General features: G+C 43.8%; 2 protein-coding genes across 4 annotated transcripts in view; one reads left to right on the forward strand and one right to left on the reverse strand.

Annotated features, from left to right (window-relative positions):
- Positions 1–257: 257 nt before the first annotated feature.
- Positions 258–8,982, forward strand: LOC149340410 (centrosomal AT-AC splicing factor-like). The gene is made up of 9 exons (XM_089549171.1): positions 258–502; positions 568–737; positions 1,426–1,524; positions 1,619–1,685; positions 3,305–3,370; positions 4,181–4,273; positions 6,735–6,894; positions 7,484–7,616; positions 8,846–8,982. Exons 1-9 carry the CDS (start codon positions 365–367, stop codon positions 8,904–8,906), a joined length of 987 nt encoding a protein of 328 aa, XP_089405297.1. The 5' UTR covers positions 258–364; the 3' UTR covers positions 8,907–8,982.
- Positions 8,983–12,752: 3,770 nt separating this feature from the next.
- Positions 12,753–14,412, reverse strand: part of synr (BH3-only protein sayonara) — a 42,732-nt gene continuing 41,072 nt past the window's right edge. Inside the window, exons 12-13 of one of the 3 annotated variants that reach the window (XM_089549173.1) lie at positions 13,352–13,448; positions 12,753–12,992 (exon numbers count right to left, since the gene is read on the reverse strand). In XM_089549173.1, coding sequence (XP_089405299.1) covers positions 12,832–12,992; positions 13,352–13,448 — 258 coding nt within the window. In that variant the 3' untranslated portion in view covers positions 12,753–12,831. Of the gene's footprint in view, positions 12,993–13,351; positions 13,452–14,412 lie in introns of all 3 variants that reach the window. The other 2 variants (XM_089549172.1, XM_089549174.1) reach the window with 2 other exon arrangements.

Below are 14,412 nucleotides of genomic sequence, written 5' to 3' on the forward strand. Positions count from 1 at the left end.
CGAGCGAACAGCTTTTAAAAATTTTTTTCCGCCACTTTAATTTTGTGTTTTCTTCTTAAAACAGACTATTATTTATTTCAATGCAAAGAAATAGTTATAAAACTAAGCTTTTTTATGATGGATACTCTGCCGGCTCTTGTTCAACAATTTCTTTGCTGCTACATGGACAGATGTGTGTAGCATATGGCCACATTGTGTACCACGTGATGTTTGGCAGACTGTTTTCGTTTTAGCACAGTGCAGTGAGCATGGCAGTGAGGAACACAATGTTTACTACAAAAAAGAGCTGAAACTGCGCTCTCCACGATATAATTGCAAGCTCTCGTTCCTACATTTTAATCTCAAGTACAGCGAACCGAGCATTATGGAGACTATTGAGTCGTTCATGCAGTACACGCTATGCGAGTTGTGCAGGATAAGCCACAACGTTGGGAAGAAGCACGTATATTCAAAAAAACACCAGGAAATCGTCAAGAACGTTCTGGCCAAGTTTCTTAAAAAGGTAAGTGCAGAACGTGAGTGGCACAGTGGTGACTTTCGCCGCAACGTGTGTTTTGTTCGGGCTAGGTGAGAGAAGCGAAGCAGTTCCTGAAAAAGCCTGAAGTGCACGATCTTCTTTGGGAAGATGGTGCCAAAGTTTGGTGCTACTTCTGCGCTCAGGAGGTCGAAAAACACGGGAGAAAAGAAGGAACAGCGTTGAGCGTCCACAGCCACAATTTTCTGCTGCACCTTTCCACGTAAGTATCTCCTAGCTTGCGTCCTGCCGTTCGTGTGCAGATCTGGTCGGGCGTTTCATATAGTTTCATATACTTCTTTATCATGTGTTCTACTTTTCTTACTCATAACTACGTTTGGCTGCACCTCTGTTACGGGCCTGTCGCAGCCCCAGTTCGATACACCACGATACACCGTGTCTGATGCACTCTTGGGATATTAATAGATCTATAATTTCAATTGCCAGCACATTTGTTCATTATAGTGACTTAAGTCACAGCCTTCACATTATAAGCAATCACTTTTGATTTGCTGGACCGCTATTTGACACATAATTTGGGCACTTCGCACTTATCACTAAACATGAATATTGCTGTCATTACCCTGTATTTATCAAAGTGAGCAACTCGTTTTTTTCGTCTTAGCCACCTTGTCTGGTTTGTTCTCCATGTAGGACTTTAAATAATAAATGTACCTTTGCATACACCTTTACTTTATATTGTCATGGATTTTATATGGTTTAATATATTTTACTTAGCATTTGTGGTACGCTGTTGCATAGCAGATGCTTGTTTGCATGTTTTTGTTTATTTCTCCTAGAGCCAAGTTCATACACGCACAATACATTCACAACAGAAAATGTGTGAGGGCCTCGATGTGTCACTGTAAGCAGCTTTATGTGAATCTCTCTCTCTCTCTCATTCCTTCTAGACCAAGTCATGAAGCAGCCTGCAAATCATTCTTTTGGAAAAACAAAGTCAGCAAAGCATCTGTTCCACTCTACGTCATAAATAATGCCATGCTTTCAAAGTATGTCCTATGCCTCTCTCCACTTAGTAGTGGTGTATTTTTTTCAACATGCTGCAAGGGTGCTGCCATTTACAAAGGTGATTCTGTTGTGCAGAGCTGAACCACTGATTGAGGCGGAGGAAAAAGCCTACCTTGAGAAGATGGAGAGACTGCATCAGAAGGTGCGGCAAACACTGCTAACAAAATGCCTGTGCACAGGCAACCTGTTTGTTTTGTCACAGGCAGTACAGGCCTGCAGATGCTCTGATGTCTTCAGAGCTTTTTTTCTATTGTTCAGAATTTAGATTCATTTAGGTCCCAAAGCCAAAGGCTGCACAGGAGACCTCATGTTACAAACTTACAGTTGTTACAGGAAGCAGTTGTAGTCTTGCAGGCAGTTCCTGGATCAGTCTCGTGAATATCACCACTGCGTATATATTTCTTCCAGCTACGAAAACACTGCATGGGCTTACCCGAAATTCCGAACCTTGGCCAGCCTGTGGGCCAGGCCTGGCTTGGTCTGGTACAGCAGTTTCTTGCCAGGTCTGAGCTGGGCCCGAGCCGGCTTCAGGCTTTTACAATGACTGTCCTGGGCCGGCTGCAGGGTTGGTGACTAAATGGTTACTTTTACTGAATATGCCATTGCTATATTCTCCTGCGGTTAAAAAACGGCAGGCCATGATAAATTGCCAATTTTCAACCATTTATTTCTGGCCTGCTAACTTTTATCGACAGTAATAATATGTGGCATGTCAGAAATAAAAGAATAAATAAATTAAACGATGCTGGAAAGGCAGAAAAATACTGCATGTTTAGTATTCCTGAATCTCATTTGCTGATCTTTCATTCCCCACCTCATAGCTTTCCAAGTGCAGAAAACATTATAGATACCATAATTTTGTTTTCCACCATCTCAGCTCCTTGTGGAACATTGCGCATTGCAGTAGAAGCATCAATACAGCTTCCCTATGCTGTAGTTTATTAAATAGACACTTTGTTTTCATCATTCGAAGATACTTTGAACCAACGAATCGGTGCGCTGTCTTGTCACGCCAACAAACCTGAAGTGCAACCTTACTGAGAACGTGTTGTCCCCTCTAGCCCAGGATCGTGAAGGGTATTTTCAATGCATTTGCTTTGAAGTTACTATGTTGTTAAGACGATTTCAAATCAGTGCGGTTCATGGCGCACTCTCCAGCAAAGCCATTTAAACAGCTTCGTTGAAGCAGATGAGGGAGTCTCGGTGAAAAGTTTGAAATTTAAGAAAAGTCCACGGCACCACTTCCCATTGAAGTGGTGCCGTGGATATCAACAAAGACACGCTAGGGCTAGTTTCCGCTTCAAGACCGAGCGTGTACTGGAAAGGCTGGACTGGGCTCGAGCGGGTAACCGATGAGTCTGGTGGGCTCAGGCCAATAATTACGCCCTGTGCAGCGCTCTACCAGCTACTGTTAAAGCAAAACAAGTTTGCTGCTGCTGTTGCTCAGTCTTCAACGTAGTAAATCTGTGCATTATTAGTTACATATTTACAGGTGCTGCTTTGCACTATGTACAATTAATAAATGCAGAAGCAGATTTATGGGTCACTCTTGGAGGGGGATTTTGGAAGGGGTTGCAATTCTATTTGAGCCGTGCATTTCTTTTAATTTTTCTTTTGGTCAAAAAAATGAAGTGTGGCGGGGTTTTCCTGTGTAAAAAGTTCTCGCTTAGGGGTCATTCCCCTCCTGTCCTGTCCCTGCAAAAAGGCCAGTATTATGATCCAACTCTGAGTATGTTGTTCTCTCTTGTTTCTTTTTGCTAGACTGTTGCCGCCATCCAAAAAACTGACAAGCAAAGGATGGACATTGTGACAGAGGCACGCTTCGAGGTTTGTTCTGGATGAAATGTATCCAAATCATGTTGTGGTTTGCATTAGTGATGCAGCTTGATGCCCTTAACTTGAAGGTGGGCACATAGTTTTTAACAACTTGAAAAGTTGGACATGATGGTAATAGTCTTTCGTCATGTTCTCCTGTTCTGAGCCTTAAAAACCATATGTGCCTGCCAGCGTGGTAATATTGCTTAAGCGCTTACTTTTGTTGCATCTTGAAAAGACAAGCTTTTTGCTTTTGCACTTACTGGTTTAGCAGCTCACAATAATGATATTGTAGCAGAAATCAAGTTATAAATGGGCCTGGGCAGGACATATAATGCGGCAAAGAGATAATTGCTAATTTGTTAGATTAGCAGAGCAGATTCCAATGGAAAAAAGGCATAGCCAGGGTTGGGAGATGAGATTGGAAAGTTTGCTGGGATAGGGTGGCTGCGGGTGACATATGGGACAGGGTTGACTGGAGATCTGTACCAGAGGCCTTTATCCTGCAGTGGACGTGGTGTGGCTGATGATGGTGATGGTGATCAACTTATTTCTTTGTCACAGGAAAGTACGAAATGTGCTAAGCAGACTTTCTGAAACATTGATATAGGCTCTCATCTGAGAGTGTGATGTACAGTGCTAAGCATAGGTTGCGCATATCAGTTTCTCAGGGAATTCTGCTGGCAGTATTGTCAGCTTTTTCAGAAATACATATGTAGCTCACGTTCACTTTGGCTGTAGAGTACCTCTGGCTCTTTCGTGCCCTTTGTAAAAATGCTCACACTCTCAATGGGCCGTGGATCCTGAATATCCAAACAACAGTACTCTTCAGCAGTCAGCGAACACGCTGGTCCCGAACCCCAGCCCGGTTGCAGCCACTGGTCATCGGTGAACGGCAGCTCATCAGGCAAACAGGTTTGGGCCCCATTGTTTTCTTCTTTTAATAGAATTTTGTGTGGGAATTTGGCGTGCATTAATGCTTGTGCTGTTATGACAGTCCGTCTCATTTATTAGCAAAAATGTCACTGCTCACTAAGCCTGCTAGCTGGGCTTCTTTAAAAATGTGTTTCACCTAGGCAGTGATTATTTGATTAGCACTGGCAGGAGGTTGTATAGTACGTCACGCATTGCAATATTGTCATTTATAAGGCATGTACACTCTTTGTCAAAAGTAACCAGGCTCCATGGTTTGCTTCTCATTTGTATTATAGAGCCCTCACGGCTTCCCTAAAGATCAAAAAGTTATTTGAAGGTGAGAACAGGGGTTCTTCTTACCATACAGAGATTTAGAGCTTGAGGGCTGTCATAATAGCTTTAATATACAACTGATAAGAAAAAAACGTGTAGCCTGGTTACTTTTGACAAAGTCTGTACCAGTTGTATGTATTTACTGGGCAGAAATGTAAAGATGTCCTGCCTTCATTTTCTTTTCGTAAAAACAACTGGGCTGCAAGTTTAAGCAGTTGTTTGAAGTGTTTGTTACTGCTCAGGAGGGCTAATAATAGTTTCTGGACATTGCACGGAGGCTGTTGTCAATTTGTCGTTGATTCTGTTTTTACACTTTATGTAGTTGTGAAGGCCCCAAACTTCACTCTTTCTCAATTCGCTTCCTAGGTTTAGTCAGTTCAACAAAAGAAAAAGAAGGAAATGTCTCAAAACAATCTTCTCGACAGAGGCATTACGACAGCGAAAACTGCAAATGGCATCAGAACTCAACAGATGCATGATGCACGAGATTGTGGAATTTTGGAGGGAAATTGTGGTTATGCAGAAATGTTTCAGTACTAGATTTTGGGTTCTGTATACTGCGCCTTTCAGTCTTCAAGCACCAAGAGCCAGGGAAAGTAAACCAGAGATACGTGCTCCATTCACCGTATTTTGTGACATGTAAGTCAACTCCGAGAATAAGTTACCATCACTGTCACCAAAAAAAATTATGACTCCAGATATAAAATCGCAAGGCCAACAGTTAGAGGCAAATGGAGACCAAAAGCGATAAATGCTCTCCCTCCCAGCGGTCCTGTGGAACGCTGCTTCGAAGTTTACTGGAAGTCTGCGCTCACACCATCTGCTGCTCATCAGTGAAAGCGACCACCAGCTTGAGCAAGCCGTGTAAACGATGTGCAGTTGGAATTTTCATAGTGGCACTGATTTGCACATGGAATGGTAATTTTTTTCCCAGTTTTTTTTTTTTACTCTGTGCATCCTGCTGAGAACTGACATGAGGCGTGTGCTAGCCGCGACTCGGCCGAAACTTCTTTAGACTCCGCAAATACTAGGTTGTCTTTGTGTATTGTTCGAGCCCTCAACTTCAGATGGCGATTTTTGGAAAATAACATAGGCTTATATGTGGCAGTACTCTGTACTTTTGATGTAACTCATACAGCATAAACAGTAAGATCTTAAAAAAGCGAAGAGGTTTGGACAAGTTGGTGCGACGTGTTCTGGGAAGAATGGCTCGGCAGGGAAAGACGTGGACGAAAGAAAGAAAACCCGCACACAAGCACCAAGGCGCTTGTGTGTGCGCTCTTTCTTTCGTTCGCATCTTCCCCCCGCCGCGCCATTCCTCTTTAGAACTTAAAAAAGGTCTTGGGGCAGAAGGGCTTCCTTTGATCAGCAGGCCACTTTGGCTTGGTGTAATGTCTTGACAGACTGCGTGAACTGCAAAGTTGGAATTGCTTTTCCGCACATGGTAGTAACGCTGAGGAAAAGCTGAAGTTGTCTTGTATCAATAGTTTACCCTGTCCTAATGACAAAGACACCATTTTCACTTGAAACGGAGCTTTCATAAGCCAGAAACAGTGAAAAAATTAAATGCAGGTATTGTCATCACTAGTCATTTTTGCAGTAAGTCTGTGGTGCACCAAGACAGTTTTTTGTGTGCAGATCACAGGAGCTACGCTGTTCACTTCCTACTAGTGATCACTAAGTAGTTTTCAGTCTTGATGTCACTAGTTAGAATGGAGGGGCAACAAAAGTTTAAATACAATTTCCTCAACCACAAATGCACCTTGTGCTGCCGTACAAACAGCATAGCCAGGAAAAGAGTAAATTTTTACTGAAAACAAAAATTGGATGATGTTGTCTTCGGTGACCCGTGACCCCCAGGCGGACACATTTTTGCTCGAAAATGGTGTCAAAATGGTTATTTACCACCCTCGCTGCCATCTTTCAGCAAACAAAAAAAAAATGCTTTGGACAAGTCCCGGTCGCCTTAAACTCGACACAAAACGCACAACAAGCTGGATTCGTCACGAACCAGAAATGACAGTCTGCTTATGACGAGCCTGGCTCGTCCAAGTCTGCTAGGGGGCTAAAAGCTTGGTGACTGGCCCGCATTTTGGGTGGTGTACAATGAGAACCTGTATTGCTGCAGGCCACAAAAGGGAACATCCACACCGGAGCAAAGCCACCTTGGCTTGACGACGACAGTGATGAGGATGAGGGAGAAGGGCCAACCCCAGCCAAGCAGCCGTGCATTGGAGAAATCTCCAAGGTCCCCATCGGTCCCACCATTCAGGACTTTCAGAGGCACTGTACGGAGGGCCCGTCATATCCTTTTCCTCACTGTCCTGATCTTCAGAAAGAGTCGGTTCATTCTGTAAATGCTATGGTGGCTCAGTGACTTTGGCACTCGGCTGCCGAGGCCAGTGTTGTGAGGTCAAATCCTGGCCACAGCGGCTGCCTTTAGATGGTGAATGTGTTTTGCATTTCGCCTCTATTGAAATGTCGCCGCCATGGCTGGAATTAAATTCTTGGGCCTTGGGTTCAGTACCCAAACAACACAGCCGGTATGCCACCATCGTGGAGTTACTGCACTGTTCATGCTGAGGGTCATGCAGGACCTACAAGTGACCATGGTAGGCGGAGAAAAATAGAACTGAATTACCTGCACTCAACCCTTTCATGTGCTACATGCATGATGAGAATCCAGGTGTGCGCATGTATGCACGCAAATGCATTTGTGGCAAACGTGGAGCGACGGCAGAATGGGACAGAATTGCCATTCACAGCCGCAACAATCCGGCCTGCATGCCATCAATAAGTGCAGTGTGAACAGTCTTATTTCTCTTGGAAAGCTTGTTGTGTGGGAATCACTAAAGCAGTATATACTTGTGTTTTCAGTGTTTATGGAGAAGCGAAAGAAACTGAACCCCAATCGCGTGGGTGCAAACTTCGACCACTTCTCGGAGACATCGCAAGAATGGCTTCCATCATTTGGACGTGTCTGGAATTTCGGTAGAAGGTGGCAGTCGAGGTGAGAATGGTGGACTTTGTCCCAACGTTTTTTCTTTTTCAGCACTCTCTCAAAGGGCATCTTTCCTATTGTGACCATTAGCACCTTTTTGACTGATTTATGACACACACACATGTGGTGCATGTTGGTATTAATATTTTAGGTCGCAAATTTGTACATGCTCTCTCAGAATTAATATTTTTTGGCAGTGTTTTTACAATTCAACCCACTATTAGCAGACCTGACAGCCACAAGGACTGTATTTGTTGTATCTGAAGTTCGTCGTTACTGGACTTCACATATTGCAGCCAAGAGTACGAAGTCAGGCAGAAGTGGCGTTTATTTCTTTAAGAAGTCCATTGTGCACATCTGCTGTTTTTTTTTTTTCTTTTTTAAGAAAATCGTTTTTTTACAATCCATCTTTCTTAAGTAGGGGTATGCGAATATTAAAATTTGCGAATATGAATCGAATACGAATATGAAGAAAGAATGGCTTCGAGTATCAAATCAATATTGAATATCTGTTGAGCAAGAAGAACTATATCAGAAAAAGATAAACAGGGAAATGTTGCCCTTATTTTTTTTATCTTTTTTTTATATAGTATGGGTATTTGCTAATGAAATAAACAAAGCTAGTCTGACTCAGGACTATATAAAAAATCATGATGTGCACAGGAGTTTACACTACTCGATTAGACAGCATAACAGTGTGTAATCTGTAACGTGGTCATGCAAAATGAAATCCATGAAATGACTCCTGACTAGCTACTAAAAATAACATAATGGCCAGTAAAGCCTTATTAATTTGGATTTCAAGGGACCGGAAGAAATTCTGGGATTATCTTAAGGTCCATTTATGAATGAAAAAAATGCCAAAAGTGCAAAAATGTGAAGCCATAATGTTTCATAAAGAGTGAAAAGGCTTGCTGAAACTAACGGAGCCTTGAAATAGGGGCCCTGACCATCTATAAGCCTTGATTCAATTGCATTAGCATGTCTTGAGAGTTTTAAAACCTCATTGTTAGTGCATTTGGCATTGTGTCTGCCCGAGATGCCATGGTACTCATAAGTAGATTTAAAGGGTGGTGGATGACCCTTTGCATTGGACAAGAAATTTTTCATGGCAAAATGACATTGACAGCCGCTTTCTTCATGCATTTGCAAATTCGATTGCCCCCTCCAAGGACTGCTCATAAATGTTCCCCTTATGATATTGAGTTTAACAAATTTAAATGCTTTTATCCTTTCAGAAATCAGTATCGCATGGAAGAAAAGGCAGCAAAGCATTGGAAGAGGCCGAAGCAGAACTAAGTTTTGCCAAAGGAAGAGTCAGTGATTTTTGTCATTCATTGTGATTAAGAATATATATTTTGTGCTCTGCCAAAGACTTACAATATTTTCTTTCTATTTTGTAAGCAGCACAACCATACTTATCAGTCCCATGGTACTGAGGGCAACTGCATCCGATTTATCTTCTCTGTAAAAACTTATTCTTTGGCTGTTTTCGGCTGTTATAGCGTTTGTTGCGCAAAAGAAGATGCATTTATTGCTGAGAAAATTGGATTTTATAACTTTTCCTCCTGCTTGATTTCAAACTTGTGACGTCCCAAAGCGACTCAGGCTATGAGGGACGCCGTAGTGAAGGGCTCCGGAAATTTCGACCACCTGGGGGGGACCACCGTGCACTGACATCGCACAGTACACGGGCCTCCAGAATTTCGCCTCCATCAAAATTCGGCCGCCGTGGCCAGGATAGAGCCCGTGTCTTTCGGGTCAGCAGCCTAGTGCCGTAACCACTGAGCCACTGCAGAAGTGAATAACAGTGCAGCTTAGCCACGGGGATATGCGCACTGAAATATCTTGGCACCGGATTTGCTTGTGAGAACGGCCGGTGGCGGCAGTATATGTATATCATTGTCAACCTTTTTTATATATTTATATATGTGTTAAAGCTTCGTTTTTAGTGACAGCACCATTGTCATCTGAACGCTCGAATCTATTGATACAGGCCAACTTCTATTTGTCCTCAGTGTTCCTTATGAGGACAAATAGAAGTTGGCCTATATCGATAGGGTACCGCATTCACAAAGAGACCACTCTCACTGAAAAGAGAGGTTGTATAAGTTTTAAAAGACCAAAAAACGAAATGCAGATGTCGCCTTCATCAGCCAGTTGCGCAGGGAAATCTCTTGCTGAGACACCGATTTGTCGACGCAGATTCGAGAGGATATGCTAAGTCGCCTTTTCAGTAAGGGTGTCATGAGCTTGAATTAACTGGCGGAAAGATTTTAAATCATTTTTCTGAGCGATAATTGAGTTTTTTATTGCCATATAAAGGTTTGCATAGCCATAAAGAGCCTGGGAGTCATTTTTTACTGAAAACAGTAATTTGATGGAGTTGCCCTCAGTGTCCCTTTATTGGGCCACTATTAGGTCCCGCATTACACTTCATGTGCGGTATAGCTTAACTTCTGGAAGCAGGAGTAAATGCATACTTTTCTACCTTTGCTGCTGGCATGTTTGCACTCAGCTTGCACATGTAGGGAAACCTTGATGGCAAAATTAAATTTTGCAGCTTCAGCTGTTTCTGCTAGCCATCCACCACAAACACACACATCACCCGTTAACACTTAGGTTGGCCTGGCCAGTCGATGGCACTATAGCTAGAGGCGGCGCTCAGAATAAGTAATAAAGACATCTAGCTTAGCGCATATTGCTGCTGCATGTGCGCAGATAATCCCAATGCAGCAGGTGTGTTCTCAGCTGCCGTACACGTAGTAGCCCCATCAGGGAAATCTGCGCGTGTGCACTGACAGCACGCGGTGAGTGGTAGCAGTATACTTTATGCTAGAGGTCTCTAATGAAGGCCTCTTCTTGCCACACGCTCGCTTTGCTTACCACGTGACTATGACAGCACGCAACTGGTGGGTAAGGAGAATAGAAGGGAGAGCTTCAATAGCCTTTGTGGTAGATGGCATCGTGCTACAACACACCCACTAAAGAGTGCGCTAGTATGTAATTAGTGGTTCTGACACCAGTGGTACGAAGCAGCTGGTTGAATAGCTTTTACAGTCTCGGGGTAGATGGCGCTCGCATAGCTGGTGGAAAATGCCCCTCCGAGGAGGTCCTGCCAATAGTGTCACCAGGTGTCGTGACGTGATTAATGCCCTGCTAGCAAGACACTACTGGGGACTGGCAGGTGCAAGGGGATTAACAGCAGATTAACAGCGATGTCATGAGAATCTGTCATATTAACAGCGATATCATGAGAATCTGTCATTGTCCCGGCCGCGGCGGTTGAATTTCTTTGGAGGAGAAATGCTTGAGGCCCGTGTACTGTGCGATGTCAGTGCACGTTAAAGAACTCCTAGTGGTCGAAATTTCCGGAGCCCTCCACTACGGCGTCTCTCATAGCCTGAGTCGCTTTGGGACGTTAAACCCCATAAACCTTAACCAAACCAAACCAGGTTCTGTCATTGGCTGGAGAGCATCTTTTGAGGAGCACATACTGTTTTTATCGTTCTCGAGTTGTATCCAGCTATAAGAAAAACAGATGTGAAGACGTGAGCATCTGAAGTCTTGAGGTACTTGTACAGCAAAAGCCTGCACACATCGTAGAGGAAAAAGACTAATGCTTACGACAGGTTACATGGGCAACAACTGGCTAAGGGAAGCTGCCATGAACGTCAGAAAGAAAGTGCGCGAAACCGAGACTGATAACTAGGCACAATAAATGGAAATTAAAGAATCGTGGGAATACAGGACTGGAAAGAGCAAAATGTGGAAGGAAACGCTGTATTATAATTCAGCAATCAATGCCCTCCATTGTTGTTCTAGATCAAGTTGCCTTAAAACAAGACGTTATAATAGAAACTATGAACAGGGAGATGATATTTGCTGGATCTTGCGGGCCCCCTTTGAACTGGTATGCAGGTCGTAGAAGGTTATGCATAGGAGACTTGCTGTTGTAATAGTTAGCTTTAAGCTAGTGCGCCATTAGCAACAACTGCGTTGTTAAAAACTGGCTCTCATTTCTTGTTTATGGTGTTTAACATCCTAAAGCGACTTAGGCTTTAGGCTATGAGGGATGCCGTAGTGGAGGGTTCCGGATAATTCGACCATCTGGGGCTCTTTGACGTGCACTGACATCGCACAGTATACAGGCCTGTAGCATTTCGGCTTCATTGAAATGCTACTGCTGCAGCCGGGGTTGAACCTGCGTCTTTCGGATGAGCTGCCCAGCACCATAACCACTGAGCCATTGGCTCTAATTTTGTGTGTATCGACACACAAGATGGAAATAAGGATTTGTATGGAACACACCGTATGAGAGATATATCTGCTCATCAATGCACAATATCCTCACGAGATGACCAAAGAGAGACTCCTTGAAAACATTGCAGATTTTTATGCTTTTGGAATGTTCACATTGTTTTTTGTGATGATTTCTCAGTTGCCTTCGAGTACAATTTCGTAGCCTCCTCGCGCATGCTTTTGTCTGCACTCACATGTGCATGTAGCGTCTGCATTCCTCTCTTCCAGTGTGATAGTTTTTGTGTGTCTGGTTAGCTCATCTTGTATTTAAAATGTCTTTAAATATGCCTGTGCCAACGCTAGCCTCTTCGTTCCTTGCATCCGCCAGACTGACCTCATCTGGAATGCATGACACAATTGGAAAGTACCTAAATGAAATTAAAACAACTTCTTTTGTCAAGGTGCTGACAAAAGGCAATGATTCTAAGCAGGCATATTTATGCTTACAAATAACATAGCAAAAGAAGTGCATAAATTTTTCTTTAGTGACAACCTTCCTTGTGTTATCCCTTGTATGTGCATACGATCAAAACATTGAGCAACACGCATGCATTCATGGAGTGGGCTAACCTAGGTATAGCGCAGTTTAGTCTGCTTAGTATTTGTAGAAAAATATATCCTGAACTGGTGAAGATCTCAGCCAAGTGCCGACCACCCTGCACTACAGTGGATTTTTCATCGAACGCGTTGTTCTTTATAGATTTTACTGAATTTGTGGTTATGGCAAAAAATTTTCAGCAAACCAAGGCTATTTCTTTGAAATTAATTTGAGGCCCATTGTAATAAGCACTTCTTGCATATGGCTGCAAGTGCTTGAGGACAAGGCTCCCAGAACAGTAAAACGACGAAAGAGTAAACAAAACTGATCTTTTTTTTCTTTTGCCGCCACCAGCAGCTTTGAAACAATGTATGTTGGTCTTCATCATTCTTCCCTGGCATGGGACGCTGTGCTTTTCCGACGGCGACGTGCTTCGAGCTTTCGTTGCAGTGCTTTGCTGAGCCGGGCCTGGCGAAGTTCCTGCACTCTCTTCAGCACCTTCATCTGTTCATTGTGCTGGTGACGCAACTCCGCCACTTTGCCTGCTTGCCAAGAAAAAACAGTTACATGGTACAGTTTCCGTCTACCGCACAACATCACTCACGGTGCGGGATATCGCATGCACACTTTCATTTGAGAATTGCATGCAACATTACACGCCCCTTTTCGTCCTTTTCAAGGGTCCTGATCAGGTCACCAGTCCTTCTGGTGCGTCATGCAGCGTAACTTTCCTGGAACTTTTAAGATATGGATTGACGAAGATGATAGTTTTCCTCACCCTCGTGAGGTCATCATCACAGTGCAGTAAGCCGCACTGCAATGCCTAGAATAAAACCTGGTGGTCTGGAAACTCTTGAAAAGGACGGTACATATATGCAAGGCAAGGCACCGAGCACTAACTCACCAAATATCTTCTCAGTGGGTGGCAGCGGTGCAAGATCGGACATTGGAACCGGTGTCGGCACTGTTAATCGGCCGTTGTCCGGTGTCATCAGTGAGCTCTGCTGAAAATGAACGCATTAAATAACACTGCTTAGGCAAATATTTCCACTCTGCTATAGCCAGCCAGGGCCCCGTATTCAAGGGTAGTTTTGTGGAAATAGTGCTCGCCGCTCTTGAGTGCGATATTTTTCCGCACCTGTTTAGAAGAAAATGCAGTGCAAATAGACGAAAGACGAAGCAAAGAATTGATGCCACAAGCACATTCACTTTGGGACTGGGGCTGCTAAGAAAACCAGCACAGGAAAAGGTCTCGGGGTACTAGGAACGAACTGAAGTAAATACGCGCAGCTGAGCGGTGTCCGTTCTTAGCTTCTTTCGTCTGTTTGCACTGTTATTTTCTACGATGTATTACCAACTAGCTCAACTACCTGTACAACTATTCTGAATTTGGCGTAAGAATTGATTCACTAGATTTTTCAAAATCGCTTCCTTTTTCATTCTCACTTACTATTTTTTCCTCCCCATTTAATGCGGTTTTAGGATGCCACACATTGGCTTCAGAAGGATTCGACTGTCTTTTTTGGAACTAAGTGCAGTGCAGCGGTTGTAGTGACTTGGTTGTGGAGTACTACCCATGTTCACAAATTATGCCGAGAAATCAAATTCCCTTAGTTTTCGGATGGTGAAACTGGTGTTGGCACCGTTAATCGAAGTGGGAGTGCAACGGCACTGAGATACCACCCGCACAACAATTTTCCGAAGAGCAGTGGGAGGCCCTGCTAACCAGCCCCGATCCTGAGGTCCAGCTTAAGCTGGTGGGCAGGGCGTGGCGAACGGCCAGGACCCACGGCCTCGTGAACTAAGGATGTCGTCCGCCTAGGGTGAAGACTCTTGCCGGCTCATTTGGTCAATAAAGTTAATTACTGCTACTACTTGTGAGGAAACATCGCTAGGAGCCACTTGTCGGGTGTCGGTCTTGTCCACAAATGGTCCTGGCTGGCTGCCTATGCACTACAGGAGTTC

This window comes from Amblyomma mixtum, chromosome 6 (genome assembly GCF_055824585.1).
Source record: "Amblyomma mixtum isolate Tamu chromosome 6, ASM5582458v1, whole genome shotgun sequence".
Lineage (NCBI taxonomy): Eukaryota > Metazoa > Arthropoda > Arachnida > Ixodida > Ixodidae > Amblyomma > Amblyomma mixtum.

Excerpts from the sequence above, each read along its gene's own strand:
- LOC149340410 (XM_089549171.1), top strand. The coding sequence starts at position 365 with ATGGAGACTATTGAGTCGTTCATGCAGTACACGCTATGCGAGTTGTGC. Across the intron at positions 503-567 it reads TGGCCAAGTTTCTTAAAAAG|GTGAGAGAAGCGAAGCAGTT; the intron begins GTAAGTGCAGAA and ends TGTTCGGGCTAG. Across the intron at positions 7,617-8,845 it reads GGTAGAAGGTGGCAGTCGAG|AAATCAGTATCGCATGGAAG; the intron begins GTGAGAATGGTG and ends TTATCCTTTCAG.